The 27,103-nt window shown below is 65.1% G+C and overlaps 6 protein-coding genes across 6 annotated transcripts in view; 2 read left to right on the plus strand and 4 right to left on the minus strand.

The window, feature by feature from the left end:
- The window catches only part of EMIHUDRAFT_50912 (hypothetical protein), a gene marked incomplete at both ends in the record, with an annotated part of 18,782 nt that extends 11,882 nt beyond the window's left edge, over window positions 1-6,900 (minus strand). Inside the window, one exon of the mRNA XM_005772106.1 lies at window positions 6,760-6,900. Within this exon, the coding sequence (XP_005772163.1) occupies window positions 6,760-6,900 (141 nt within the window). The remainder of the gene's footprint in view (window positions 1-6,759) is intronic.
- A 2,988-nt stretch (window positions 6,901-9,888) lies between these two features.
- Window positions 9,889-11,117, minus strand: EMIHUDRAFT_242647 (hypothetical protein; the record flags this gene model as incomplete). Its single annotated transcript, XM_005772107.1, has 4 exons — window positions 9,889-9,907; window positions 10,001-10,121; window positions 10,196-10,776; window positions 10,921-11,117. 4 exons carry the CDS (start codon window positions 11,115-11,117, stop codon window positions 9,889-9,891), a joined length of 918 nt encoding a protein of 305 aa, XP_005772164.1.
- Window positions 11,118-13,343: 2,226 nt separating this feature from the next.
- EMIHUDRAFT_117875 (hypothetical protein) lies at window positions 13,344-14,264 on the plus strand (the record flags this gene model as incomplete). The annotated part of the gene is made up of 1 exon (XM_005772108.1): window positions 13,344-14,264. One exon carries the CDS (start codon window positions 13,344-13,346, stop codon window positions 14,262-14,264), a length of 921 nt encoding a protein of 306 aa, XP_005772165.1.
- Window positions 14,265-14,996: 732 nt separating this feature from the next.
- EMIHUDRAFT_242649 (hypothetical protein) lies at window positions 14,997-16,041 on the minus strand (the record flags this gene model as incomplete). Its single annotated transcript, XM_005772109.1, has 3 exons — window positions 14,997-15,275; window positions 15,364-15,486; window positions 15,613-16,041. The coding sequence occupies 3 exons, from the start codon at window positions 16,039-16,041 to the stop codon at window positions 14,997-14,999; spliced, it is 831 nt and encodes a 276-aa protein (XP_005772166.1).
- Window positions 16,042-19,793: 3,752 nt separating this feature from the next.
- ATPVG (vacuolar H+-ATPase, V1, subunit G) lies at window positions 19,794-20,603 on the plus strand. The gene is given in 4 exon segments (XM_005772125.1): window positions 19,794-19,951; window positions 20,026-20,080; window positions 20,149-20,490; window positions 20,503-20,603. 3 exon segments carry the CDS (start codon window positions 19,799-19,801, stop codon window positions 20,274-20,276), a joined length of 336 nt encoding a protein of 111 aa, XP_005772182.1. The 5' UTR covers window positions 19,794-19,798; the 3' UTR covers window positions 20,277-20,490; window positions 20,503-20,603.
- Window positions 20,604-20,820: 217 nt separating this feature from the next.
- EMIHUDRAFT_242653 (hypothetical protein) lies at window positions 20,821-21,604 on the minus strand (the record flags this gene model as incomplete). Its single annotated transcript, XM_005772110.1, has 4 exons — window positions 20,821-20,865; window positions 21,057-21,082; window positions 21,384-21,452; window positions 21,553-21,604. 4 exons carry the CDS (start codon window positions 21,602-21,604, stop codon window positions 20,821-20,823), a joined length of 192 nt encoding a protein of 63 aa, XP_005772167.1.
- Window positions 21,605-27,103: the final 5,499 nt, after the last annotated feature.

A 27,103-nucleotide genomic window follows, 5' to 3' on the forward strand; every position in this document is an offset into this window, starting at 1 on the left:
CGCCTGGCTCCTCTCCGTGCCGCTCTTTGAGTTCCTGTGCGCCGCAGCCCGCTTCGGCCCTGCCGCGCCTGCCGCGCCTGCCGTGCCTGCCGCGCCTGCCATCACACGCTCGCCCCTCCCTACCTTCCAGGCGCGCTCTCGCGGCCCTCAGCATCGGCCCCATCGCCGACGACACTTGGCCCACCGCCGCCGGGATCAGCTACCCAGGCGGCTCCGTGGGGACCCTCGCGATGATGGTGTGGTGGAGGAGGTGGCTCCTGGATGCGACCCCCCGCTGACAATGACATGAGATGCGTCGACTCCGTAGTATAAAACTGACGGGGCGAACGAGTGAGACTTGAAGAGAACTATAACATAATGCCGGCATGTGCATGGGCATATGCAAAAAAACACGACGTGTCTAGCATACTGACGTACATAAACTCCCCGGGGGGGGGGGGTCCCGACCCCCCCAGCAGCAGAGCGCACGAATGTGCGGACCCAGCTCTCCCCCGTCTCTTCGCCGCCGCCCCGCCACCCTCCACCCTCGGCTCGGTGTTTGAGCGGTACGCTCGAGGCGGTTGTGTTCACCGCGCCTTCGAGCCCAATACACCTTCGTCTTGTCGAGTGCTGGCGTTTTACTAAAGACTTGTGACCATGTGAGTCTACCTTTACCTTCCACACATAGCGCGTATAGTGAGCCACTCACTCGGGCGTCTCGCTGACGTTGATCGATCAGCGCTGATCTCCGTAGCCTATCGGCCACCCGCTCGATCCTCGGACGCTGTGCCACGGCGTATGATGGGCTGCGAGAGCCGTATCTTCCCTCCTTGAGGCAGAGGCGCCGCGATGCACGAGAGGCGTAGAAGAGAGGCTGGCGTGCCCCGCACCTCCCGGTTGGCAGTAGGAGGGCCCACCGGTGAGACCACTGATTTTGGTGCCGACCATAATTTCTCGCCACTGGAACGCATGCTACTTACAGCTGCTGTCTATACAGAGATGCCAGCACCCCCCACAGGCAGAGCGCTCCTGCTGGGGGGGGGGTCCGGACCCCCCCAGCAGCAGAGCGTTGCTGCTGGGGGGGGGGTGGTCCTTGGTAGTTTTTGGCAGATGTGCCATGTCCGTTTTATTCGCGCTGCTGTGTTAGAGAGAGAGTGGGTTTCTATGTTTGCGATTTGGAATTTGGCATTTGTCCACCTCTTTGTAGCCCCCCGCTACCCAGTTGCACTCGTGCGACGTAGCGGGGGGCCACGACTACGTTTACGAAAACATAAGTAGTCCCGCGAGGTGTGAATTTGGCCGCGCCCCTGTAGCCCCCTTTCCAGCGAGTAGGGTTTCGTCCCCAGAGCGTCCCCCAAACTTGGATTGGGCGCGAACCGTATCTCGCAACGAATCTCGCCGGCCTCACCGGCCCTCTTTGCCTTTGACCGACGCCACCATCCGCTCGACTGGCCGATGAAGAGCGACCCGTACAACGCGCACTTGTCGTCCTCCCTCCTCGCCACATGACGGCCGCCCCACGACACCAACAGTCGCGCTCCGCACGCCTTCGAGGTCAGCTGCGGCCGAGCGACGATCGGCTCGTCTCCGATCGCTGGGCGCGGTCACTCTCCGGCCATCACCCGCCTGCCGATCTCCTGTCCGCCTCGCCGCGCGCGGGCCGCTCGCCTGCTCGCCACCGCCGCCGCGCGTCCCCGCGCCGCCACGCTTCCCTGCACCTGACTGCGCTCGAGCTGCGCAGACAGACGGCGCGCTCTGCAGAGCAGCGGCCGCCCAGGCGGTCGCTGCTCCGCCCCGTCCGAATCCGTCCGTCCGGCGTCCGCGCGTACTGCTGCCGCCGCCGCCGCCGCTCCACCCGATCCCCGCGTGTCGTGAGAGTAATGCTTTGTGTATGGCAGATGGCACCCGCGGGTGACCGGTGTGTCCCGCGTGTGTGTGTGGACTTGTCACTTGATCTTGAGCCTCTATGATTCGTAGACCATCTGCGCAGCGCCTCGGAGAGGCGCGCAGGAGGCGCGCTTTGTAATACACTCGGGTTTGGATGGTAGCGGGGGGCCCCGCCGGAGGCTGGTTACTGATGGTTTATTTATTTATGTATTGCCGAGGATGGACCGGGAGGCGGTTAGTACACCGCCCGGCGCTGCGTGGAGCTTGCAGCTCCGCGGCGATGGACTCGCCTCACTCTTCTGCAGACAGCGCCGCCTCCAGCGCCGGGCAAGCTGCGACGGCGGCGCGAAACGCGACTCCGTCGCACGCCTCCAGCAAGTCTGTGGCGCGGCGGAGGCAGCGCCTCGCCTCGCACGGCTGGCTGGCGGCAAGCGCCGCAGCCAGCAGGGCGGCCGCGGGTCGCGCTGCAGCAAGCGCCCGATCGTCGGGAGCGGAAGCGCGGTGCGGGGAGAGCAGACCAGCGACGGCGGTGCGCGGGTCGGAGAGGGCGAGCAAGCGGACGAGGTGCAAGACGCAGCGGGCCGCCTTCTCGCGAAGCAGTGCGGGGGCGAGCGATGTGGCTGCGAGACGGAGAAGCAGCTCCGGACGAGAGGCCAGCGGACGAAGGCGCGCCACGGCCGCCGCCGCCTCGCTGTCGTCGGCGGCGACGGATGCGGCGGGGGCGAGGGCGCAGACCCCGGTCCAGCTTGCGCTTCCCTCCGCCTCGGCCTCGGCGTCCGAGGCGGCGCAAGCGTGGCCTTGACGTCGGCGCACAGCGGCGCGGCAGAGGGAGACGCCATGGCCAAGGAGGAGGTACGCGGCGTCGAGCGCGACGCCGAGCGCCTCGCAAGTCGCGGGACTGGCGCCGAGCGTGCCCGCAGCTGCCGCGCCAGAGAGCAGCGACGCGAGCAGCCGAGGCACGCCGAGATCGACGGCGGCGGCTGGCCGCTGCGACACGCCGCGAAGGATGGTTGCCGTCTGCACTGGGAGCGGCGGCGAAGCTGCTGCGGCGACGCCCGCATGCAGCGCAGCGCAGAGAGGCGCGGCGAGGCGAAGGCGATCGAGCGCGTCGCTGAGGTCGGGCGGCGTTCCCGGCGCCTACAGCAACGCCGCTCCAGGGTCCCTCGCCGGGGCGGTGCGAGAGAGGCCTCGCGGCGCCAAGCGGCGCGCCGCAGAGAGGACGAGAAGGGAGGCGAGGGCCACGTCGTTCGGGCTGCCATCCTCAGCGGGACGGAGCAGCGAGGGAAGCACCGGAAGCAGATGCGACCTGCCACGGACACAAGAGGGTGTCGCGTCAATTGCTCCGGCGCGCAAGAGCAGGGGCGCCGCGAGCAGCCACCACCGAAGTGTGCACCACGCGGCGGCGGCGCATCCGTCGGAGGCGCGCCGCAGGAGAGAGGTGGAGAGAGCCGACGCGGCGCGAAGCGAGCCGAGGGCGGCAGGGCTCGTCGGGCGCGCGGCGACGGTGCGAAGCAGGCCGCCCAGCAAGCCGCTCGCGCCAACGTGTCTCGCCTGCCGGCGACGTGTTTCCGGGCAATCGATCGGCGGTGGCACGAGCACGTGAGGGGAGAGGGCGGAGGGAGAGCTACACGGCGAAGGGGATCTGAGAGCTGTACCGCGTCGCTGGTGGCGATGTCCGCTGCCTCGGCTGGCGTGGCGGCGGCGAGGGACGATTCAGCGAGGCGTGTCGCCGCCGCAACGCCGCGCTCGCCCCCGCCGAGGTGGAGGTGCGCGGCGAGCGAGGAGAGCAGAGCTGGCGAGGCCGACACGACCGCCGTCCCGATCACCGACTGCCAGTCCCGCAATGCCTCCAGCAGTGAGAGAGCCTCGTCCGCACTCAGCGCGGCCCAATCCGACGCACGAGCGCCGGCCGCCTCCCCAACACTCCGCGCAACGCCGCCGCTGTCACGGCTGGCCGCAGTTGCGGGCGGCGGCTCCGTGGCGTAAAGACGGGCCAGGAGCGCCGGCAGCATCGAACGGACGACTCGGCACACGCAGCTGGCCGCACGCTCGGATTTGCCCGTGGCGGCGTCCACGTCTTGCCCCCCCGCATCAGGCATCGCAGCGAGGGCCTGCAATAGCCCGAGCTCTGTCGCAACGTGCAACCAAGGCGCGCCGAGGGGCAAGAGCAGCGCGGCGACCAGGCAGCCCTTGGACTGAAGCTGCTGCTGCGGCCGCCGGACGAGCGACACACACGAGCGGAGCGCGGCTCGACGGATCGCAAGCGGCGCACTGCTGAGGCGGCGTCGCGCGTCGGCGTCGCTGACGGCGAGCAGGAACGCGGTGGCGGCGGCGGCCGCCGGCTGCGGCGCGTCGCCCCGCATCTGCGCGAGAAGGACCTGCGCGCCGAGCTCGCTGCTGCCGTTCCCGCTCGAGAAGACCGAATGCGCCAAGCTTGGGCGCAAACGGATGAGGTGGGCGGCGGCGGCGGCGGCAGAAGCGCGGCGAGCGGCGGCGGCGACTGGAGCGGGCCGCCGCCTTGCGAGGAGGGAAATCAGCGCAGCGAGCACTGGCGCGCAGCAGAGCGCGTCCGCGACTGACCCCTCGTGCGCTGCGGTGCAGCGCAGCAGGACGTTCTGCACCGTCTTGGCCGCGTACGCAGCGGTCTGCCAGTCGTCCTCGCGGAGCGCCGCTACCAGCGCCACGAGCGCCGCTTCGGGCACCACCCATGCGCCGCCACTCGACTCGGCGCCGCCACTCGACTCGGCGGGCTTGGCGGAAGCGTGGTCCTGGTGCACGGCGGCGGAATAGTAGACCGCCTCGCCCAGCGCGGCCGCGGCGCGACGGCGCACCCTCGCAGCCCGCTCGGTGGCTGCCCGTTGCTGCAGCGCCGCGATCAGGCTCGGCATCAGCAGCTCGTGGCAGAATGCCGCGTCGAGGAGGGTCGCGTTCCGCAGGAGCAGCGCGAGGAGAGTGACGAGCCGCAGCCTCAGAGTCGCCGAGCCGGCGCTCCGCAGCTCGCGCGCAGCCAGCGCGCCGATGGCACCTGGAGAGGGGCCGGGTGTCGAGGCGGAGGCGGAGAGGAGAGAAGGGGAAGGGGCTTGGGGGTGGGTGGGGGAGAGAAAGCACCGTTAAGCAACGCCGTTGCCATCCGCGCATCGGTGGAAATCGACTCGCAGTACAGCAGCGTGTTTGCCTTCTCCGCGGCGCCCACGCCCGCCCCTCCGAGCGAACGAGCGACGGGGCCGAGAGCCGCCTCCACGCCAGCGCTGTCCATTGCCCGCAGCTCCGCGGCGGAATGAGGCGTGAACGGCAATGCGCGCGGGTCGAAGGACTCGAGCGCCTCGTCGGAGGGGGGCTCGATGGAGGGGTGCAGCGCTATCGGCTGCACCTCCCACTCCCAAGGCTGCAAGGCGAGCAGCGCCGCGTCGCGCATCGCGTCCCGCGCCTCCGCCATCGCGCACTCGCGGAGCACGGCGCAATCCGCCGCAGCAGCAGCGCACGCGGCGGCTCGCTCTGCGACGGCACTCGCCTCGAGCTCCCTCCGCGCGGGCAGGGAGGCTCGAGCGGCCTCCTCCGCCGCCGCGACAGCTGCGCTCCCCGCAGCCGGCCAGCCGCCGTCTCCTCTCAGCGAGCCCCCCGCCGCTGGCCCCTGTGCAGCCTCGTTCTCCTTCTCCTTCCCCTCGACCGGGAGCGGCGGCGTCGGCTCCTGCGCCTCCCCTGAGATGGAGACCACGCAACGGCGCCGGCGGCAGAGGGCGGCGGTCGCGGGGGAGTCGCGGCCTGCAGAGTCGCGGCCTGCGGAGTCGCGGCCTGCCGCCCGCTGCCGCCGCGTCTCCGCAGCGGAAGGCTGGGGCTGCGACCCTTGGGGCTGCGATCGGGGCTGCGATCTCCGCCCGCTCGACGGGCCCTCCGTCGGCGAGGTCGCCTCGCGAGCCTGCCGCACGGCACTCTGGCCGCCCCCCTCCCCCGCGGCGTCATGGCCGGGCGGGTCCGTACGGGGCGGGTCGGCGCGAGGCGAGTCGCAGGAGTGAGCCTCTCCCCGCAGGAGTGAGCCTCTCCTCTCGGATCGCAGCGCCTCCTTCCACTGCTCGAAGAGGGGCTCGAACGGGATCGGCACTGCGTGTGGCTCGAGGCAGCCGCACCAGAGCGCGTGCGTGCGCAGCTCCTCCCAGCGGGGCCGCCGCAGCGGGTGCGGCTCGAGCAGCCAGCTCACCAGCGAGACGAGCTCCGCCGAGGCGAGGGGCGGCCGCTGCAGCACGGCCGGAGGCGGGTGCGGCGGCGGCGCGCCGGTGGCAAAGTGGTAGAGGAGGGTGCCGAGCGACCAAAAGTCGGAGGCGTGCGAGAAGACCGGCGGCGGCTCCTCGGCCTCGCGCTGCCGCAAGAGCTCTGGAGCGAGGTACGAGGCGGGGTAGCCCTGCGAGAGCGACGACAGGAGCGCATCCGGCGGCGGCGCGGCCGCCTGAGGTGTTGCAGGCGGGCAGGGTGTTGGCGGGCGTGCAGGGCCGAGGGCTCGCCCGCCTCTAAGGCCGCCCGCCTCTGTGAGGTGCCGCGAGGCGCCGAGATCGGAGAGCTTGAGCAAGCCACAGCCGGAGATCATCCACGAACGAGGGGCGAGGTCGACGGCAACGAAGCCGCGGCCGTGCACGTGCGCCACGGCGGCGAGGGCGTCGAGCCCAAATGAGACGATGGTTGGCTCAGGCAAGGCGCCTACGAGGCAGGTCGAGGGAGCGGAGGTGAGAGGAGCAGAATCACAGAGAGGTGGGCGATTCGGTACGCACCGTCGTGCGCGATCACCGCGGCGAGATCACCGCCAGGACAGTACTCACAGACCACCCAAAAGTGGTTGTCCGTCTTGTACCAGCCGTGGAGAGCGAGCAGGTTCGGATGCGACATCTCGCGGAGCGCTCGCACCTCCGCTAGCAGCTTCTCCTGGCGGCACATGTGCACGCGCCGGAGCGCGACTGCCTCGATCGACTGCCTCTTCCGCGCCTTGAAGACAGCGGAGAAGGCACCGCAACCGATCTGCTCGTACTGCCGGTAAGACGCCAGGCCTTCTTCGGTTTGGGCGCCCACGCCTGCCATCCGGGCCTCCTTTCGGCCGTAACTCAGCGCCTTCTAGATGCACGAGGAGGGGGCCGGGCAGGAGGAGGCAACCAGTACTCGAGTAACAAAGGCGGGAGGGGGGGCCGAGCCGTGAGAAGAATTCTTGGCACGTCGGGGGCCGAAGAGAAAAGAAACAAGAAAAGCTCCTCGACGACTGCACAACCTCGGCACTACAATGACACGCTTCTGGCTGTCGGCTCGGTGCCGCTCTCTGTTCAGTCCGAGGGCCCAACTTGAGATTTTTTTTGGTTAGGGATGAAGGCGAAGGACCGATTGCGGTGAAGGACCCCTGGGGGATCGACGGGCCCCCGGGGGCGACGGGGGTGCTCTCGGGCCGCGGCGGCCGAAAACGGAGGTCTCCGGTACGGTCCGGTAACGATGTGATGCACTTGATGCAAGGGTGCCATTGTGCTCTACTACAAAAGTTGTGCAAGATGCCCAAGTCTCAGACACTGAATCCATAGCGGAGCTGAGTTCTGACGGTGTGAACACGAGCAACCGGAGTGACGACCGGGACCGGGCCGCACGCCGGGAGTGCCCCGACGCTAGCAGTGACGGGCGCGGACGAGCGAATGAGAGGTCGCTATCTGTGGGAGATGTGTTATTAGAGACTAGGACTGCCTATCTCTCACTGAAAGGGACCTCTCATTCGCTCGTCCGCACCCGTCACCGCTCACGGAGTGCTCCGCATGCCGCACCGGCCGCCGCCGGCCGCCGGCCGCTCACGGTAACGGAACAGTGTTACTACTCCGCAACGCTGAGCTGGATCAAACTGAATAGTGCTCCTGAAAGCCCTCTCTCTCTCTGCCACACAGTAGCAGCTCACGACTAGCAGCTGTTGTGGCTGTATTTGTAGCCATTTTTAGGCTTCAACTGGTCCCAAAATAGTAGCAACACCTCATGAAAATCAGTCAAAAAAGCCCCAAAAAATCGGCGAATGCGGGCCTCCTGGGGCTGCGCCCCAGACCCCCTTGACTGGGGGACCCCCCGCGAGAGCACCCCCGTCGCCCCCGGGGGCCCGTCGATCCCCCCCAGGGAAGGACCGCAGGTTAGGGACCGATCGCCGCCGCCTAACGCAGCGGACGGTCGTCGTCAGTGATGTTAGCTACGCCACCGTCTACCTCGTGCGACATGCGCTCGCCGGCATCGACCGAGCAACGTGACTGACCGGCTTGCTGTGCGGACGGCTTCTTGTGGCTCTCGTCGAGAGCGTTTTGCGGCCCGGCGGGTGGGAGAATATGTGTCGTTTGATGTGTCACTGTGTACGTCATGTCAGTCTTGATAACAAGTACGGTCGATCCGTCAAAGCGATACACTCGTCACGATATCACGCTGGACGGCTTGCACGGAGCTCTGTGCCGGCACGCACAGGAAGAGCCGTACGGCAAGAAGAGCTCGATGGGGAGCGAGAACCGTCAGAGGAGGTTCAGGGGTAACCTGAACTCCTCCGTGACGAGCTCAACCGCTCCCAAGCGGGTGACTCTCGTCGATATCTTCCGAAAAGACTGCTCTTGCCGCAGAGCTGCGACGCGATGCAGACGGAGGCGCAGAAAGGCTACGAGTACTCAACGAGTTCCGCGACCTACGCAATCAACCCTGGGGGGAACTGACCGTATCATGGCGGACTTCCGACACCTCCGTGAGCACCTTTGGCGATTCTCGCTCCCCATCGATCTCTTCTTGCCGTACGGCTCTTCCTGTGTGCCGGCACAGAGCTCTGTGCCATCCCTCCAGCGTGATCGTGACGAGTGTATCGTTTTGACGGATCGACCGTACTTGTTATCAAGACTGACATGACGTACACAGTGACACATCATGGGCGGGGGGGATGAGCTAGGAGTGTAGGGGCGAAAAGAGAGCAGGGCCAGAGGATTCCACCAGCCTAGCCATCGGCGATTCTCCAACAGCTTGGCCCCCTCGAGTGCCCGACACTTTGCCCGCCGGAGATAGATAGATAGATAGGTAGGTAGGAGTCCTTATACTTACACCACCTACATACAGCCCCCGCGCCCGTCCGAGCGATTCACAGATAGGGGGATAAGAAACAAGAACCTCCCATAAACAAGACAGTGCGGGTGTGAGTAGTGAGAGGCGGACCTAAGGAAGGCCCTACATCTCTTTAACAGCCCTGACCCTTCTTCAAAGTCTTACTTATTGCGAAGAAAGGACGTTCGTTTCGCTGGAAGCGCCTGATTTCAAAGGACAGAGCCTATCGCCACTCCCTTGTGCACGCCCTATGCGGGACGTGCAGAAGCCGCGGCCACTAGTGCGCGCGTACCGGGCCATGCGCTCCCGGTCCCGTGCCGTCTTGACGCGCAAAAAGCGAGACCAACCGAAAGACAAACCGCTTGGCGGGACCTTGACGCTTGATGACTCTGACGATATGAACGACAGCCTCGGGGGAGAGGAGAGGGAGCCAGAGCAGTCAGAGGAAGCGACAGAGCAGTCATCGGATGACTGTACCCCGTACCTTGCTGCCACAGAGGACGACGCGCAGGGGTTTGTGGAGCGCATCAAGGCCTCGCTGGAAAAGTGCGTCCTACACACAGTGCACAAGCCCAAGGCCTCTGCGGCCGCATGTGTCGGTGGCGCGGGTGCGCAGGCACGCGACGCCGCCGCTGCCTCCGACTCGCCCGACGCCGACTCGCCCGATGCTGCGTCGTATGCTATCGCTGCCGCAATTGGCCTCGGCACCATGGGGTGGGTTGCGGTTCAGGCGCTGTTGTTCGTCTAGAAGCGTGTCGCCTCATGTCGCCCGTGCGTTTGTGGGCCTCGTGTTTTGTCAAGAAGTATGAAGTAGACGCGGCGCGGGGGCCGTGCGGACACGCCCCGCGCGCTCTCCATGTAGCAGTAGTCGGGTTGACGGTTGCGTGAACGTCTTAGAGAGCTTGTGTTCGTCATTCCCCCCACAAAGTGGAGAGCGGCGACCCCCCCATCTTAAGATGATGTGCGCATCCTAGATGCCAAACCCCCCAGCGTACACGGTGGGCCGGGGGGAATGACGAACAAAGTGGAGAGAATTTTAAAGTCAAAAGCTCATTCTCTACACGTCACGTCGTTCACTCCGCATACAGTCACACCTCTGCGGAGGATCGTCTGCAGCTGCTGCGGCGCGATGGGGAAGTCTCCTGGCTGCTTGGCCTTGTGTCGGTCCTGGTGGCCCTGTCCTCCTGCGGCGAGCCATCCTCGGGCTCCTCCGATCGCAACGACAGCGCCAAAGGTGCTGCCCACTCATCGACAGGACCCACTTCTGGCACCGGGCCAACGCCCTTTGTCCGCCGGAAAGAGGTGCGGCGGCGACGGCGGCAGCAGCAGATGCAGTAGGTCAACAAGCAGGCTCCAAGAGCGCCAAACAAAAGCGGTCCCGCGAGCAATGCCGGCGAGTGAAGCACTGCAGCGGGCCATGCGGAGACAAAGAGGCAGCGGCCTGTCAAGCGCTCGAGGACGGACGGGTTGCGACACGCCTCGCTCAAAGTGCTCATCACCTCGGAGCGCAATCCTGGAGGCCGATCGCCCGAGCCATCCCACCGCCAGCCCGACTCGAGCGGATCGGTGGAGAGAGTCTCGTAGCCATCGCACGCGAACCCTGGCACGTCTGGGCGCATGACACCGTCACCGACAAAGAGGAACTCCAGGCCGTGGTAATAGCCCGTCAGATTCAACTGCGTGAGGGCGAGGGTGCCACCGCAGCCCAGAGGACCTCCCGCACCACCCCTGCCGCCCTGCAACGCCTCAAGCCGGAGCGAGACGTCGTCAATCCACAAGTCCCCGCCGCCGGAGAAGGCCACGTCACCGCTCCCGATGCCGAACCCAAACTCCGACACACTGTACCGCATGGTGCCGGCGAACTGCACGTCGTTGAGTTCGATCTTGATCTCATCGGGCAGGTAGCGGGAGAGGAGGCTCGCAGCAGGTGGGTGGAGCAGCGAGCTGGGGTCTGGCAGCCTCGCAGCCATCCACTCCAACCACCCTCGCTCGGCGCCTGATTGCTCGCATCCGTGCAGCCGGACGCTGCCAACCTCAACGTTTGTGAGCACCATGTGTGAGCGATAGGCGGTGGTGGTGCCGGCGATAGTGTTGCTCTCTGTCGACAGGATCGGCACAGTCGGCATGTCCCACTGCTGTAGGTAGGCGCGCACCCGCTGCTCTGCAATCGATGTCACCATGGGCGATAGCTCGCTGCACTGGCTTCTCTGCGGAGGGGGCAGCGGAGGCGGCGACGGTGACGGCGGTTGCTGAGGCGGCGACGGTGACCGCGGTTGCTGAGGCGGCGACGGCAGCGACAGCAGTGGCAACAGCGGACGCAGCGGTGGGAGCGCGTGGCTCGGCGGTGGCGCAAGCGGTGGCGGCGATGCGTAGTTCATGTAGAGGGAGCGCATTGCCAGAGCGCCCGAACGGCAAGTGGCTGGGCTTAACAAGCTGGCGCCCCCCGGGGCCAAGGACGACCGCAAACCGTCTTGCGGGAAAACTCAAAAAGAATTCGATCTTCATTAGTTTCTTTGTGAAGATTTCAATTCCAAACAATGAACCCTTTGTGTGCGCACGGAAACGAAAGAAAAAACGATCTCTTCTCGGAAACGAACGAAAATGTGGTTGGTTCGCTCTGGACAGGCGGCCTCCCTCTTTGCGCCTTTTCTTTCTTTCCCGAGAAGAACAAACAGAATTTTACAGACAATTTTACAGATACGGACAGGCAACGCCGGGCCGGGCAGGGACGGCCCTAGCGCCTAGGGACGGCCAGCTCGACAACCGGCCGTATCCTAACTTTCTTTTGCTTGCCCACTTCCACATCCGACGTGTTGTCTTTCTTCCGGGCGCGGGCCGCCGCACCGCCTCTAAATCTGCCCGCGGGCCGACCTTCTGGACACACACACAGCTCACAGCTCACTTGCCACAGACAAAACACCCTGTCTGTGTCAGCAGTCACTTTCGGGTATACGTTCGTAACACGAATCAGTGTCACTCAGATGTCACTCCATCTTTCGAATATAGTCAGAGAGAGATGGATAGAGATAGTTTGTTTTGAAAACTAGCTTTAGACATGAGCTAGCTCCCGGGAAAGCCGGGCCCACATAAGTAGGAAGTGGCTTCCCACGTGTGGGGGCAGAGTGTGCACAACACCATGGGCCACCACTGTGGAACATGTGCGTGCCTGCTAGATGTGCATACGCCCTTGCCTCGGGGTTATAGTCGGTGTGCGACCTTCGGGTGTGTCGCGCAAGTATGTATCTGAGGACGCGTGGTGGCGCTGGCCACAGGAGTTCTGATTAAGAAGCTCACCCATTGAGGAAGTGAGGTACTGCTCCGCCCACCCTGATCCTCGGAGCAGGCGCACATCGCTTCCAGGGAGGGGGGGGGGTGTTCACACAGGTCACGGGAGCAGCGGCGCCCGTCTTCCTGGTGAGAGCCGATGCCGCCCCACCGTCGCCGCCCAGGGCGCTGGGATCGGCGTACGAGGCACCGACGGGTGCGATTCGCCAGCGGCAGAGAGAAGCTTGGTCGAGAGGGAGGGTGTGTGCGCGGGCATGTGCGAGGGAGGGAGGGGGGCGGAGAGGCGCAGGTATCTTGGACTTTCAGCCACAATATCTTGCAAGTCCAATATCTTGATGGAGTGTGTGTGTGTGTGTGTGTGTGTGTGTGTGTGTGTGTGTGTGTGTGTGTGTGTGTGTGTGTGTGTGTGTGTGTGTGTGTGTGTGTGTGTGTGTGTGTGTGTGCGGACACTCTCGAGCATAACTGACCGGCCTCGAGTGACCAGCCCTGTCTCCCCGGCTCCTCTCCACCCGCCCCGCCACGTCATTGTCAGGAGCGCCGGCCAAAGGCCGCGTTTGCGCGCCCAATGGCGGCCGCATCTGCCCCCTCGATGTAGGGCCAGGAAGGCCTTCTGAACGTCCGCCGGCCCGAGCGACGGACCGGCGGCAACCGGCGCGGCGACCCCTGCGGTAGCCGGCGCTGATGTGGGGGGCGGGCCTCCCATCTGAACGTGCATCAGCGGCGGCGGCTCTGGCCTCGGCTCGGGCGCGGGCAGCCTCTGGCGCTCGCTCTGCGGCGGTTCATCCTCCGCAACATCACCGGCCGAAGACCCGCCGCAGCTGGCGCCCCCCCCACACGGGTCGCCCTCCCACATCTGGAGGCCCCGGCCCCCCCACCCCCCCACCCCCCCGTCATGTGCATGTGGTGAAGCCTTTGGGACCCCCCCCCCCCCCCCCTAGCATGTGGTGAGAGTAGAAGCACCCCCCCTCCCTGGAAGCGATGTGCGCCTGTGGGGCGAGCTTATGAGGCAGCTTATGTACAGAGCAGCCACAACAGTGCTCAAAAGTGCTCGACAGTCGAAACTAGCACGTGGCCAAGGACGCACGACGCGGAGAGGACCCGACACACAACCGCGAAAGGCCATGGGTTCCTGCAGCTCCAAGACCTACGACACCACCACCGAGCCGGTCCTGCAGCCAGAGCCGACCAGTACTCCCGCCGACACCACCGCCGTCGACACCGCGCCCGCCCTCGGCCTCGCGATCGCCGAGACGCCCGCCGCCGACGCTGCGCCTGCACGCTCAGGCGTGGAGCCCGAGGAGGAGGAGGAGGCGGCAGAGGAGGAGGCTTCGCTCGACGAGGCCGGGGCGGAGCCTGCCGAGGCGGCCGAGGAGGTGCCGCCGGCCGAGCCGACCAAGGCGCCCTCCTTGGTGGACAAGTTGGTGGAGTACATGTCGGGGCGCAAGTCTGGCTCTGAGCCCGCTGACGAGGCTGCCGAGACCGAGGCTTTCGAGGTGGCCGAGGCCAACGTACCGGTCGAGGCGGCTGAGGAGCCCGTCGCACGCGCGCTGGTTGACTTGGAGGCGACAGAGGTGGCGGCAGCGGAGGCGGAGGCGCAGCTTGAATACACGCATGTGGCGGCGGCGGCTGCGTCGGCGGCGGCTGCCGATGCGATTCCTACTCCGCGCAAGGAGTCCATGTTCGACGTGATTGCCACGGTCCTTTCGCCACGCAAGGGCTCCACCCCGGTGATCGAGCCGGAGGTCGAGGAGGTGGCAGATGATGCGGTGGTCGAGGAGGCGCCGGCGGAGGCGGCTCCGGAGCCAGTGGCCGAGGAGGCTGCGCCTGAGGCTGCTCCGGAGTCGGCGCCGGAGACGGCGGTCGAGGAGGAGTCGCCCGCGGTCGCTCCCGAAGAGGCGGAGAAGCCGACGCTGATCCAGAAGCTGTCCAAGGCCTTCTCAAACCTCCTGCCCGCTGCGCCAAAGTGCATGCCCTCCCGCCCCGCCCTCGACGAGGAGCCGGCCGAAGCCCCGGCGCCTGCCGAGCCGGCTGCGGCGGAGTGAGGCACCAAGAGAAAGGCGTCCAGCACTGGAAGTAAGCGCGACTGAATCCTCCCGACTGGAACACTTGAGCGATCGATGTACGATCGTGTATTGCGCGGCCCTCTTTCTGGAATTGGGCTCGATACGTCATAGCTGGTACGTCGAGCTGGTACGTGTGTCCTTTCTAGACAGTCAGCACAGGGAGCATCGGAGACGTTTACGTTTATTGCCACGGTAATTTACATGAATCCATCTCAGCCCCACTGTGAGCACTCGTGCTCAGTCACGCCTCCCACACATAGAGCCGTACACCTGTACACGGCTCTTTACAGTATGCGGCACGCCGGTACGGTCCGCGGAGCTCACGCAAAACAAACAATAATGTGTGTGTGGGGGGGGGGGATACGGTAAGCAATCTTCTCAGATACGGCTTTACCCACAGCCGACACACGTGTTGACAGGAGACAGGGGGACTGACTCGTGCGAGACTGTCCCAGACAGCTGGGACACTCTACTGGGGCTGTCTCTACGTACTACGTACTACGACCTTCTTTAATCGAGGGGGGTCTCAGGCGTCAGGGCGCGGCGCGGCGCGGGGGGGAGCCGCGTGTTGCGTGAAACTGATAAATTATAGCTAGAGACACGGCGCGTAGACCCGTGCATACGAGAGGAGAAGGCATTTTCCAAGGCAATCGGAATATCCAGAGGCGCGGCCGCACTGCCGGCGTTGGCCGATATACGGAGATCCCGTCCTCACCGCCGAGTGCCATAATGGGTGGGTGACGGCCCCTTCGACGGGTAGTTGCCGGCGGCGGAGCATTTCAGCCCGAACTGCTTGACCTTCCAGCTCGCGCCCCTCTGCACCCGCGTAGGGGTGCCGTCGTCGGAAGCCGGCGAATCGCCGCACCCGAAGGGCTCGTAGAGCTCGGGCTCGGAGGCGGCGGGAGAGGGGATGGCACCCGCTGTGCCGCCTGTGCCGCCGGGGCCCGTTGCGTCGAGGTGCTCCGAGACGCGCGCCGAGATCTCCCTCTCCTGTGTGGCAGCGGGAGGCGAGGAGGTGTGGAGGGCAGGATTTGGTGTGGGCTGCGAGTTGCGGCCGGGCGGCGAGCGACTCGGACACGCGCGCAGGGCGAGCGCGCGCCTGGCCGCGCAGAAACTCAATCTGGAGCTCAATCGCCACGACGCCGGCCTCGAGCTCGGCAGCTGCCGCCGCGCGGCGCGCAGTCGCCCCCCGCTGCTGAGCCTGGATGCGAGTCGCCGCGCCAGACTCGAGGGGAGAAGCGGCGCTCCTCGGCGAAGACGGGCCGCCTGCCGGCCGCCCCGCCGCCGCCGGCGCGCCGTGGAGGAGGCGCGCCAGCTGTCCGCCTACCTCCTCGCGCTGCGCCACGAGGTCGTCGATGCCGCGCCGGAGCAGGCCGAGCGCCGCGTGGTCGAGCGAGCCCTGCATCACCGAGATGTGCTCTCTCAGCGCGGCGTTCTCCGCCTCGATCGCCTCGAGATCTCCCCGCCGAGCCGTCCTCGCTGGGACGTCCCCGGCGAAGACCAGAGGCGCCGTTTGTGCAGGCGACGTCTCCGCGGTGGCGTCCAGGCGGCCCGGCGACGACCAGGCGCGGTGCCGACGCAGCGGGGGAGAGGAAGCCGGCAGCGTCGTCGGATCGACGTCGGTGGAGGTGCCGGCGGCGCGGCTCGGGCGGCTCTTTGCGTCGTGGTCGTCGCCGGCGGGTGCAACAAGGCCGGTCCAGAGCACGGCGCCGGCGGCGAGCGCTGCGCCGAAGAAGAGGAGCAGCGAGACAGGCATCGCCTCCTCGCGATCCTCTGGCGGATGGGTGGGAGGCTGCTGCGCGTCCGTGCCGACCTCGCCGTGCCGGCCGCCGGCGGCGGAGGCGAAGGCGGCGGCAGCGGCGATCAGCATCGCGAGAGGGTGGACAGAGCCGAGGCGGAGAGACCACAACCGACGGAACCACGGCAACCGGCTAATGACGGCGATGGGAGCTTTGCGGCTCGTCACCCGGCGCCAAGCCAAGTACAGCCTCGCCGCCGGCAGCTTCCACGGCCACGCCGAGGCGGCGCGAGCCAATAGCCGCCCTGCCATCGGCGGCCTCCAGGCGGCGACGACTATGGGCGTGAGGTGCCAGAGCGCTTGGAGCAGTACTCTTGCAGGGTCGGCGGCGGTGGAGCAGCCTGCCGCAGCGAGGCGCGCGCCGGAGAAGTCGTGCACTCGCCTCCAGAACCGCAGCCAGGCTGTAGCCTCGTAGTGGAGGAGGGCCGATACCTCCACGACCATGACAACGGCCGTTGCTCCCCACTTGACTTGCCGTCGCCGACACTTTGGAGATGTGAACACACACGCTCTGCACAACGACCCCGCCGCATTCGTCGCCGGCGCGCGACAGGCTCCCGTCGGCCGGACTGCCCTCGACGAGTGGGTGTCGCCAACCAACGACACGCACTCGAGGGTAGTGCCGACGGGACGCGGCTCGAGGGCGACTCTCGCGAAGGCACGGCTGGCAACCGTGGCGCGGGGCTCGCGCTCGACAAGACCGGGATCGCTCTACCGGCAAACATCTCGCTGACATGCGCGCACCGTCGAGCTGACGGCGGGCGCGCTGCCGTCGCACGCCTCCCAAGTCATATGCCACGACGTGCGGCGAAGGCCCCCGCACGGGGGGTCCCGGCCGACGTCATGCGCGTCCGGACGCGGCCCTCCGTACACGGAAACAGGATACTGAAGGCATTCCCGAACTCAAAACAGGATACTGAGGGCAGATATGAGCTCAGCTCAGTGAGATCTAGCTGCACATACCCTTAGTATCCAGAATAGTCAAGTCTGAAAAAAGTCGGTCCGACCGCGCGGAGCCGTCTGGCTCTCTGCAGAGCCCTCGCGGGCACGCCTGGTCCGCGGCGGCGAGGAGGGAGCGAGCGCCGAGAGCAACGTCAATCCTGTGTGCGAGGGGGAGGGGAACACACTTATGCTAGTAGGTCAGGGAGGTGTAGATGGCCGGGGTCAACCACCTGCACTCGGATGAGCCGCAGCCTAATCTCCGCCGTCGCCGCAGCAGGCAGCAGCTTGCCAAAGGAGCCGCCAGCGTGGAGTATAGGTGCCAAAGCTCTGCTCCATGGTGTTCGCCGCCGATACGCGAGCCCCACTTTTGTTGCTGCGCACTCTCATCTATTGTGGACGGGACGTAGCCTTCTGGCACGGGCAAGACCTCGGCTGGCACGTAGGAAGGTCGAGGTCCGGGCTCCCCCAGTCCCATGTTGACGACACCAGTAGACAGCTCCTTGCCGAGCATTGATGTGCAGAGGGCCTGGTAGATGACTGGACCAAGGCACTGCACACCGGAACCAAAACACTGCATGCACTTGCTCGCATCCGGCCCCGCTGTGCTCTTGGAATGCAGCGTGCCACGGCACAGGCAGTGCGGCAAACGCTGTATGCTCGGTCATCATCGCCTCCGTGCTTGTCCCTGCAGCCATACTGCGTCAGTTAGCACTGTAGGCGAGAGCACGCCGAGCACCGCACTCGTTGCAGCTGCCGAGGGCTGCACGCGTAACTGCTGTGGGCGCCCGCGAGAGCGCGCGATGTTTTGTTCTCCGCTCGAGGTTCTCCTGAAAAGAAAGATATCCGGCCCGAACGCTACGGTGGAGCACAGAAAATCACGCGCACCAACTCCAATTAGAACTCCAATTAAACAAAAACTCGAATTAGCAGACAGAAGAACGCTATGGCTAGAGTGAAAGCCCCGCGAAGCGGCGCAAAACATGATAGCTGGGCTCATCAGTCCTGCTGTCGAGTCACCTGGGCAAGAGTCTGACAACGACAGCTTGCCAGGAAAGGGCAGCTACACGTCCAGCCACGCATCGAGTGACGACGAGCAACCAGGAATCCTGCTCCTCGACGACAGCACATCGATCATCGTCCTCGCATGCCACATCATCGACGACAGAAGGCAGGCAAGCCATCCCAGTGACGCCCGATCGACCCACAGCGATCCCACGGCTGAAGATCTTGGCATTGCGCTATCGCTGGTTGTTGCGCCCTGCGAACGACTTCGGTGTGGGCCGCTCAAGTCGGTCGAATTTATTCAACGCTCTTGGCATGCACGGCAGGAGAACGACAGCGGGGTGGCGCAACTTCCCCGATCCCCTTCACTGCTTGAGATGGCTGCACAGAACGCAGTATGGGCTCGGGCGTCGGTCCATTCAGACTGCGGGGGAGCATGCATACCCCACAGCCACGCTCCAGACCGCGCTGCTGATCCGGCAAATTGGAGGACCTCGTGCCTCTCGGCTTCTCTTATGCGTGATGCCAGCAGAAAGGACGCTGATGCATGCTCAAATGAGGCACCGCGTATCTCCTCGCAGCTGCAGCTGGCATCCGCCGTGGACTAACGAAATCTGCGATCTCAGTGCCCCAGCACGCAAAATTTTCTCTGCAGGGCTACCGCCCCGCACCCCGCCTGGGATGAATTCACACCTCTCAACAGCTGTTCACACTTGGAAAACTCACCGGATTTGGGCCACTTGCCTGGGCGACCCTGGACCCCTGGCGGACGCGCATGACGTCGGCCGGGACCCCCCGTGCGGGGGCCTTCCGTGCGGCCTAGATTTAGCACACGCGCCTCTGCTTGCATACGCTCATACATTGGATTGTCATTGCCTGTGAGTGCGAGATAGGGCTAGCGGCTGGCGGCTAGCCCCTGAGGAGAGTGACCAGAGACACCTCACATGACCCCACACACGGTCTAGACTCTAGTCCGGCCTCGCGGTCGGCGGAGATTGCTAGAGGCCGAGCAAGCCTGCTCTAGCCTCACGCGTTCGCCCCTGTTGTCTGTTGTTTGTTGTGCCCTTGTTTGTTTCTCTTGGCACCTGGGAGTGCTGGGGGGGGCGACAGGGAGAATGTGGCCCTGAGTTATGTGTACGCCAACTCAGGGTGTGTGGCAGCCAGCTGGCTGTGTGTCTTGTGAGCTTGCTTGTGTCTGTGTGTCGTTCGTGCGTGTCGTCATCATCTGTCTCGCGTCCACCCATACCGCGCTGGTGTCCAGTCCGAGCCTGGCTGTTCTTCACCTTCCTACCTAAACCCCTTCTCTGTTGCCCAAATGATGAACGGCCTGCTGATGTGTCAGGCCATGGCCTAAATCTCCGGGTTCCGCAACCGGCATCGCGTACTCGAGTACACTGCAACTCTCCAACCAGCAGCAGCCGGTGAACACCACAGAAGGAGGGGCCGCAAACAAAAGAAAATAAATCGCGCCGTCACAGTCTGGCCTAGATCTCCGCGCCGCAACGCGCTTATTCCGGCATCCTTTCACTGAAAATCGCAGAAAATATACCTTTAGCAAAAATCGCTTCCCTAACCAAAAAAGAAAATTGCCTCGCGCGCACAGGACACAGCTCTTGAGGCTCACCCCGACGCCTCGCCGCCCTCGCCCCGCCGCCCCGATCTGGCGTCGGGCGTCGCCCCCGTCGCCCCCCGCGGCCGCCCCTCCCTCCTCCCCCGCCCGCCCGATCCGCAGCGCCGCCCACACCTGCGCGCCGCGCCCGCGCCACAGACCATGGACGCGACCGCCAAGGCCCACATCGGCATCCAGAAGCTGCTGCAGGCGGAGCAGGACGCGGCGGAGATCGTGGCCAAGGCGAAGCAGGACAAGGTCGCGCGCCTCAAGCAGGCCAAGGCCGAGGCGGACGAGGAGATTGCAGCCTACAAGGCGCCGCGCACCCCTCGCGTGTCCGCGCTTCTCGAGCCCCGGCAGGGACCCCCTCCGCCGCCCACCCCACGCAGGCGCAGCGGCAGGCGCAGTTCGAGGTCTTCTCCAAGGACAAGCTCGGCGACAGCGGCGCGCCGCCCCCCTCCCCTCTGTCCTCTTTCTCCCTGCTGTCTCCGACCCTCGCCGCCGGCCTGCAGGAGCGCACTCCAAGACGACCCAGTCCGCCACCGAGGAGGAGCTGCTGCTGATCTCCCAGCAGGTCGCGGGCAACAAGGACACCATGATGAACATGCTGCTGCAATCCGTGACCGAGGTGAGCGTCTGAGCCGCACGTGGCCTGCGGGCTGTCTTAGCGCGCCGCCAACCGCCCTCCTCTTCAAAGCGCGGGGTGCGGGCGCCGAGTGCGGTGGCGACTCGACGGGGCTGCCGAGGCGAGCCCGGTCAACGCCCCGGCGCGTGTTGGCGGCGAGCGCTGCGGGCGCCCGCGTGTACGTAATAGTATTCGGGCTAGAGTTTTGAGAGCGGACGCTGAGAGTCCGAGCCACCGCGCCACCGGCCCCGCCTGGTTAGAGCTTAGACGAGTAAGACAGAGACAGAGTCCGTCCAGGAGACCGACCAGTCTCCCGACGTATTTCAAAACGATGTACTTCTCTTGAGGGCCACAATAAAGAACACACGACTGCGCGGAGACTGTATCGAGCCCCCCCCCCCCCCAACGGCAACGCCGCGCGGGCGGGAGACGGCTCTCGCTCTCTGCGCCACACACGGATCCAACCGCGCCAAGCGCCAACAGCCAATTTGGCGCGACCAGTCCCCCTCACACAGCCTCGCTCTCTCACGCCCGCCCCCTTTGGTCTCAGTGGCGACTCTCACGCGGACGGCGCTTTCTTCTTCTGCAGGTTGACGGACTCGCGCTTGAGCACGTGCAGCAGGGTCTGGGGGAGGGAGAGGTGTGAGGAGGGGAGGGGGGAGGGGAGGGTGCTCGGTCCGTCTCCCTGGTCCGCAGTGGCCCCACTCTCTCTTCTGGGCTGGGCCGCGGCATGCCTGCGACGACTCCATGATTTTGGCGTAGGCCGCCTCGGTCTCCTGGATCGTCTTGTCGTACTCGTTGCGAGACGCTATCTTGCGCGCCTGTGAAGGGGGTTCCGGAGTCGGGGGGGGAGGGGCGGCGCCAGCGAGCATGGGTATGCGCGTCGCGGCGGGCGGGCGGCGGCTGGTGCCAAGTTGTCGTTGATGCGAGCGAGGCGTTCCGTGAGGATGCGGAGATCGTTCTGGATCTTGGCTACGAGGGGGGGGGGGGCGGCGGAAGTGAGAGCGGGCGTAGGGAGGGAGCAGAGTGCGGTGGGGGCGGGAGATCACGCGACATCAGCCCCGGTGCAGGCGGGTGGCAGCCAAGGCGGCACTGTCGGTAACGTGTGTGCAACGCTCGCACCCTTCTCCTCCTCGTCTGCTGCCACCGAGCGGTTTAGCTCCTCGCGCTTCTCTCGCAGCTCCTCGATGCCTGCGCGAACGGGGAGGCAGCGAGTCACGCTGCTGTTCGACTCCACTGTGGCACAGCAGCGGTGACGATTTTGCAGCGTGGGCAAGAGTGTGGCGCGCACAGCGGACGAGGTCGTTGTTGTAGTTCTGGAGGGTGGCGCCCGCTTGCGCCATGTCTCACCTGCGTGCGCGAGGTCCTTGGTTGGTATGTTGACTGACGGCGAGGTGGGCGGGGAGTGGCAGGCGGCTCACGGCCAGGAACGCTAGGCAAAGGAGCGGCGGGCACTGGAAAGAAGAAAGCGCGTTGGGCGCGCGCTGATCGCATCCCTTGGGTTGTGTGTTTTCTTTCTTTCTTTCATCCCTTTGGGTTGTCCGTTTATTTATTTCTTTTTCGCTGCTCCCCCTCTCCTCGAGAGCTCGCTGCTCATCACGCCGCCGCGCGGGCACTCTCTCTCTCTCCATACTCCATCCCATCTCTCTCTCTCTCTCTCTCTCTCTCTCTCTCTCTCTCTCTCTCTCTCTCTCTCTCTCTCTCTCTCTCTCTCTCTCTCGCTCTCGCTCTCGCTCTCGCTCTCTCTCTCTCTCTCTCCCGCTCCTCCCCTTCAACAACGAACCTACCAACAACATACGTAATATATTGCGCGGTCACCGCACACCCGGTCATTTAGCGTTCGAAGCGGTCAGTTTTGGTCATTTGCCGACGCGAAGCGGTCGTTTTCCGATTTAAGTTTGTACATCCCGGCGGGGGGGGGGGGGGTCCCCGTGCCTAACACGTCTCACATGATGGTTCCGGCGTCGAAGTCCTGTGCTGCTGCTCCGAGTGTTCTCTCGGCCTCCGCGCCTCCCGAGAATTAGGCGCCGCCCTCGGGCGCGGCGGTCGCGAATGACACGGCCACGGCTGCGCCTTCCCCGCCGGTCGTCTCGGTTGTCGCTATGGGCGCTGGCCCTGTCCCGCCCGCCGCAAGCCGCAAGCCGCAAGCGCAAGGCATCGTGCGAGAACGACTCGAGCGATGCCGGCACTGCCAACAAGGCCGCCCTGTTTGAGGTCCGCCCGCCCTCATAGCACGATGTCGCGTGCGCTCTCATTGCTGACAATCCCGACCGTGCCTCAGGACGTGGTGTCAGCTCTGAACTCGGATGAGGGGTGCGATGTCCGCGTTCGAGTCGCTCCTTTCTGTTTACGAGACGGTGCGAGGCCAGGGCTGGTGGATTAACATTAACACACCTCAGGGGCAGCTCTGACTACAGATCGTGCCAACACTTGGCGCAGAGGTCGGTGTTAACACAGTTGAACGGCAGTCCCAAAACAAGCGTTAACATAGCCGTTAACACGGTGTTGACACACGCTCCGGGTAAAACCCGGGTATACCTGCAAAAAACCGGGTATACCCGAGAAATACCTGGGTCCGCGTCAATGCCGCGCGCGCCCTACTCCCAGGGCCACTGCGCCAACTGCAGCGCCACCTTGTGATTTTTGGGTCAAAATCGTCCCGATTTCATAATGTTCGTTCGTACGTGCATCCGCGGCGCCCAGCGCGGTGCCAGCGGCTCCCATACCTCTAAGAGGCCACCCACCTCCGTATAGACCCTTATATCCGCGGTTTACGCCCAATAGAGGCAGCTGCAAGAGGGCCCGGACGGGCACTGCGGCACACACTGCTCGCTGCTCGGCCATGCGGTAGCGTCTGGTGATGCCGCCCCTGCGCGGGCGGGGGCGTCTCACTCGGCAGCAACTGCGCCGCGCAGCGCAGGTTCGAGGGTCGCGGTGGGTGGGTGCACTGGAAGACGTAGCGGTCGAGAAAGCGCTCAGCGACCGCTACGTCTCGAGGATGGAGCCGTCGCGCGGACCCGACCGGCCGACCGGCAGTAGCAGCAGGCGCCGGAGGGCGCGGGAGGCAGCGGCGACACCTCGGGCCAGAAGCGCGAGCCCTAGGCTGGTGAGGGGGCCCGCTCATGCGTAAACGGCTCTGGGACTTAGCTAAATCGCGCATCGAAATCGGGACGATTTTGCCAGGGCACCGTCACAAGGTGGCACCGTCTGCTCAAGTACGCGCACCGCACCATGTGCTGCCGCTACAAGTGCCAGAAAGCGGCTGCGGCGCAGCGGCAGGCGCGGCTGGCAGGTGGCGGTGCGGACGATGCGGTCGTGCCGACATTCTGCTTCAAGATTGAGGCAGACAGTGCTCGGCATGCGCTTCTGCGAGCCCGAGCAACTCATCGCAAAGAAGCGGCGCAACAGGCTGGCTGCTGCCGACAAGGCCGTGTGCTACCTCACGCGAGGCACCTTCAAAGAGGACAGCAATGACGCTGGATTCATCGACACGCGCTGGGTGGAGCTCGAGGAGCTGTACGAGAACTGTGGCAAGACGCCGCTGAAGAATGCGCTCAAGAAGTACCGAAAGGCGGAAGAGGAGGATGTGGATGCAGCGATTGCCGACTTTGAGGAGGGCGTCGAGCACGAGGGATAATAATGAATGGGACATGTTCGCAATCGCAGCTGCGGGTGTGAAGTGAATATGCTAGACGGCGGGTCAACACCTCCCGAGGGGCGGTGTTAACACGTTTTAACACCTCTACGGCTGTGGTGTTAACCGTTAACGTGTCAACACCGTGTTAACGTTAATCCACCAGCCCTGTGCGAGGCCAGCACAATCACGGCGCCTGCTCTCATCTCATCACACGTTTCCTCTGCCGTTTTCAGGAAAAGTCCACCATGAAGTCGGAGCACGAGAAGGAGAAGGACGTGCTCACCTCTGAGCGGGACACCGCGCTATTCGACGTCAACGTTGCGCAGGCGCACTGCCAGTCGATTGCACGCAGGTGGAAGCGGCGCACATCCAGGCGATGAGCGAGCAGCAGGGAGCCATGCTCGCCAAGGCCCACGCGATCGAGCGGGAGAAGGTCGAGCTCGAGAAGGCCCTCGGCCCTCGCCATCGCCACGGGCGACATTAAGTACGTGCGTGCGTCGCAGCGCAAGGGATATCAGTCGCGCGACAAGGAGCGGGAGCTGGTCAACAAGGAGGTGCGCTGGCTCATGTCTATCGCGAAGGACATGACCGACGAGGCCAAGTCGCGGCCGGTGCTCGCCAACTCGCTCTGGGCGGTCGTGGCCCGCTTTCAGTCGCTGCAGACTCGCGCCAAGGCCGAGCTCCTCGCGGCGGAGGCGCGCGGTGCGACCTCGGCCGTTGATCTTCGCTGAGCTCCGTGCTACGAGCGAGCACGGTAGCGAGAGGTGGGTGGGGCGGGATAGGACGAGCCGGTGTGACCGAACTGCCGGTAAGAACACCAAGCGAAGCGGGTGCAGTGTAGAGGTGAGTATGAGGAGTGTAATACAGTGCACTCTACACAATGCTCAATAGTGGAATGGTACTAAATGTGATGCGGCGCCCGCTGTCCCATGTCCGCGCCACCGCTCGAGAGAGATGTCGAGCGCGTCCGCCCGCAGCACCGGCTGTCCCAGTATTAGTGCTTAAAACGAGCTTTAGTTCTACTCAAAAAACGCGTCACACCTCCCGACGATGTGATGATGTCGCGCAACATCTCACCCACAAATTCCGCCTCGTCGCCATCTGGGTACCACTTCTCGGGCGGGGTATTTGATGTAATGATAACACGCTGCCGAGCACGCCGCGAACTTACGCCACGCCGTGTACTTTCAACGCTCGGTCGTACACCGTTGGCCGCCTGACTAGCAGGGTCATGAGATCATGGAGAGGCACTTTTCCGTCGAAGCTATCGAGGACGATGTCCGCCTGGCCGCGGTATTCGCGCCATTGGGTATCGACGCTGCTTGGTATCGACGCTGCTTGGTATCGACGCTGCTTTCCTTGCGACGTAGACTTTTGTAACGTTTTTTCCAGTGTATGTAGCTCTTACGAACACACCCGAGGGTGAACTGCTGACAGGGTTTGCGATGAGGAGCGATCCGAACGTGGTATTCGGGTGATCAGATCACTACCGCCTTTTTTGATCGGAAGGTGACCGCTTCGCCACCGTGGGCGTCGGGAAATGACCGGTTGGGGGGATTAAGGCTGATCCCCCCTGAGCCTCTTTCGGAAAACGACCGCTTCGAGTCGGTCGGAAGGTGACCGCTCAAGTGACCGGTCCAATATGAAATGACCGGTCCCAACGAGGGGCCGGAAATCCGAGGTAGACAGCCTTCTCCCTTCTCCGTTTCTGAGCGCGGAAGAGTCGCGCAAACCTCCCGTCACGTGCCCGCATCAGCGCCTAGATTCGGGAAGGCGCTCGGACACTTCCGAAAACCGCAAGCATGCTCTCCCTCTCGCTGCAGTCCACCTCCTTCCACGGCGTCGCGTCGGCGCGCGCCCGGCCCACCTCCCCCGCCCGCGCGCTGCCCCGCCGACGCCGCCCGCCCTCTCGTCCGCAGGTCCCGTCGCGCGTCCAGCCGACCATGCTCTTCGGCGCCAAGGCGTCGGCGCCCAAGAAGGCCCCGGCCTTCGCGTACGGCCTGCCCGGCAACTTCAACGCGCTCGGCGGCTCCGAGCTGAACTGGGACCCGGCCGGCTTCCTCGAGGGCAAGTCCGAGCTCGAGGTCAACCGCTACCGCGAGGCCGAGCTCACGCACGGCCGCGTCGGCATGCTCGCGTCGCTCGGCTTCCTCGTGCAGGAGAAGTTCCACCCGCTCTTCTCGGGCGACGGCGGCCCGGCTATCGACCAGATCCCCCAGCTGCCGGTCTGGCTCTGGGTGGTGATGGGCGGCGGCATCGCCGCCGCCGAGGCGGCGCGCATCAACATCGCCTTCCGTGAGCTCGACGGCGAGAAGCTCAAGGCGGAGACGGCGCTGCGGCCGGGCTACACCCCGGGCGACCTGGGCTTCGACCCGCTCGGCTTCTCCAAGGACCTGTCCGCCGACGAGTTCAAGCTCATGCAGGAGAAGGAGCTCGCCCACGCCCGCCTCGCCATGATCGCCGCCGCTGGCTTCCTCGCACAGGAGGCCGTCACCCACGCCACCTGGGGCACCGTCTACGGCCTGCCCGACTTCTAGATCCCCGCGTGATATCGTGTCCTCTCGTCCACCGACCCGCCAAACGCCGTGTGTCCCCCCCCCTGCCGCCGCCGCCGCCGCCGCCTCTCAGCCATCCGAGAGTTAGGTGCGGCTTGTGCTGGCGCGGGAGTGGGCGGGCGACCGGCGTGGGCGGCGTGTGTATGGCTCTGCAGTCTGTGCACCGCCGCTTTATTCACCTACATGCTCCTGCTGATTGATAAGATCAGATGAACGCACGCGCACCACTTTCTATCGCGCGACACCGCGAGCCGACACACCAGGCGCGCAGGCCGCCACCGCCGACCCGGCGCGCTGCCTCTGGGCCGGCGCGGGGGCCCCAGAGGGTGTCCATGCGGGGGGGAGATGGGGTCCCATGGCCCGCCGCAGGCGCCGATTTTTTTGGATTGTTTTTCTTTTTTGTCGTTTTTTTACTTGTTTTCATGGGAATTCGGCGTACTTGCGGCCATGCTATCACGCCTTCTAGCACGCCTTGCGACAGCCTGTCGGCGCAGCTGACCGTGCCATGATGCACAATTGATCACCTGCATAGCTCGCGGCCTTAGTATCCAGCATTCAGTGACGACCTGATCGTACGGCCAGTAGGAAGGTGTCCTTCCATCGTGTGCACGCTTCTGACGCAATGCGCGTCACCTCGGATTGGCTGCTGG

Source organism: Emiliania huxleyi (genome assembly GCF_000372725.1).
Source record: "Emiliania huxleyi CCMP1516 unplaced genomic scaffold EMIHUscaffold_365, whole genome shotgun sequence".
NCBI classification, from domain to species: Eukaryota; Haptophyta; order Isochrysidales; family Noelaerhabdaceae; genus Emiliania; species Emiliania huxleyi.

Bases quoted from the DNA above. Each gene is read 5' to 3' on its own strand.
- ATPVG (XM_005772125.1), top strand. From the start codon at position 19,799: ATGGACGCGACCGCCAAGGCCCACATCGGCATCCAGAAGCTGCTGCAG. The intron at 19,952-20,025 runs GCGCCGCGCACC...CACCCCACGCAG, and splicing joins AGGAGATTGCAGCCTACAAG to GCGCAGCGGCAGGCGCAGTT. The intron at 20,081-20,148 runs GCGCGCCGCCCC...GCCGGCCTGCAG, and splicing joins GGACAAGCTCGGCGACAGCG to GAGCGCACTCCAAGACGACC.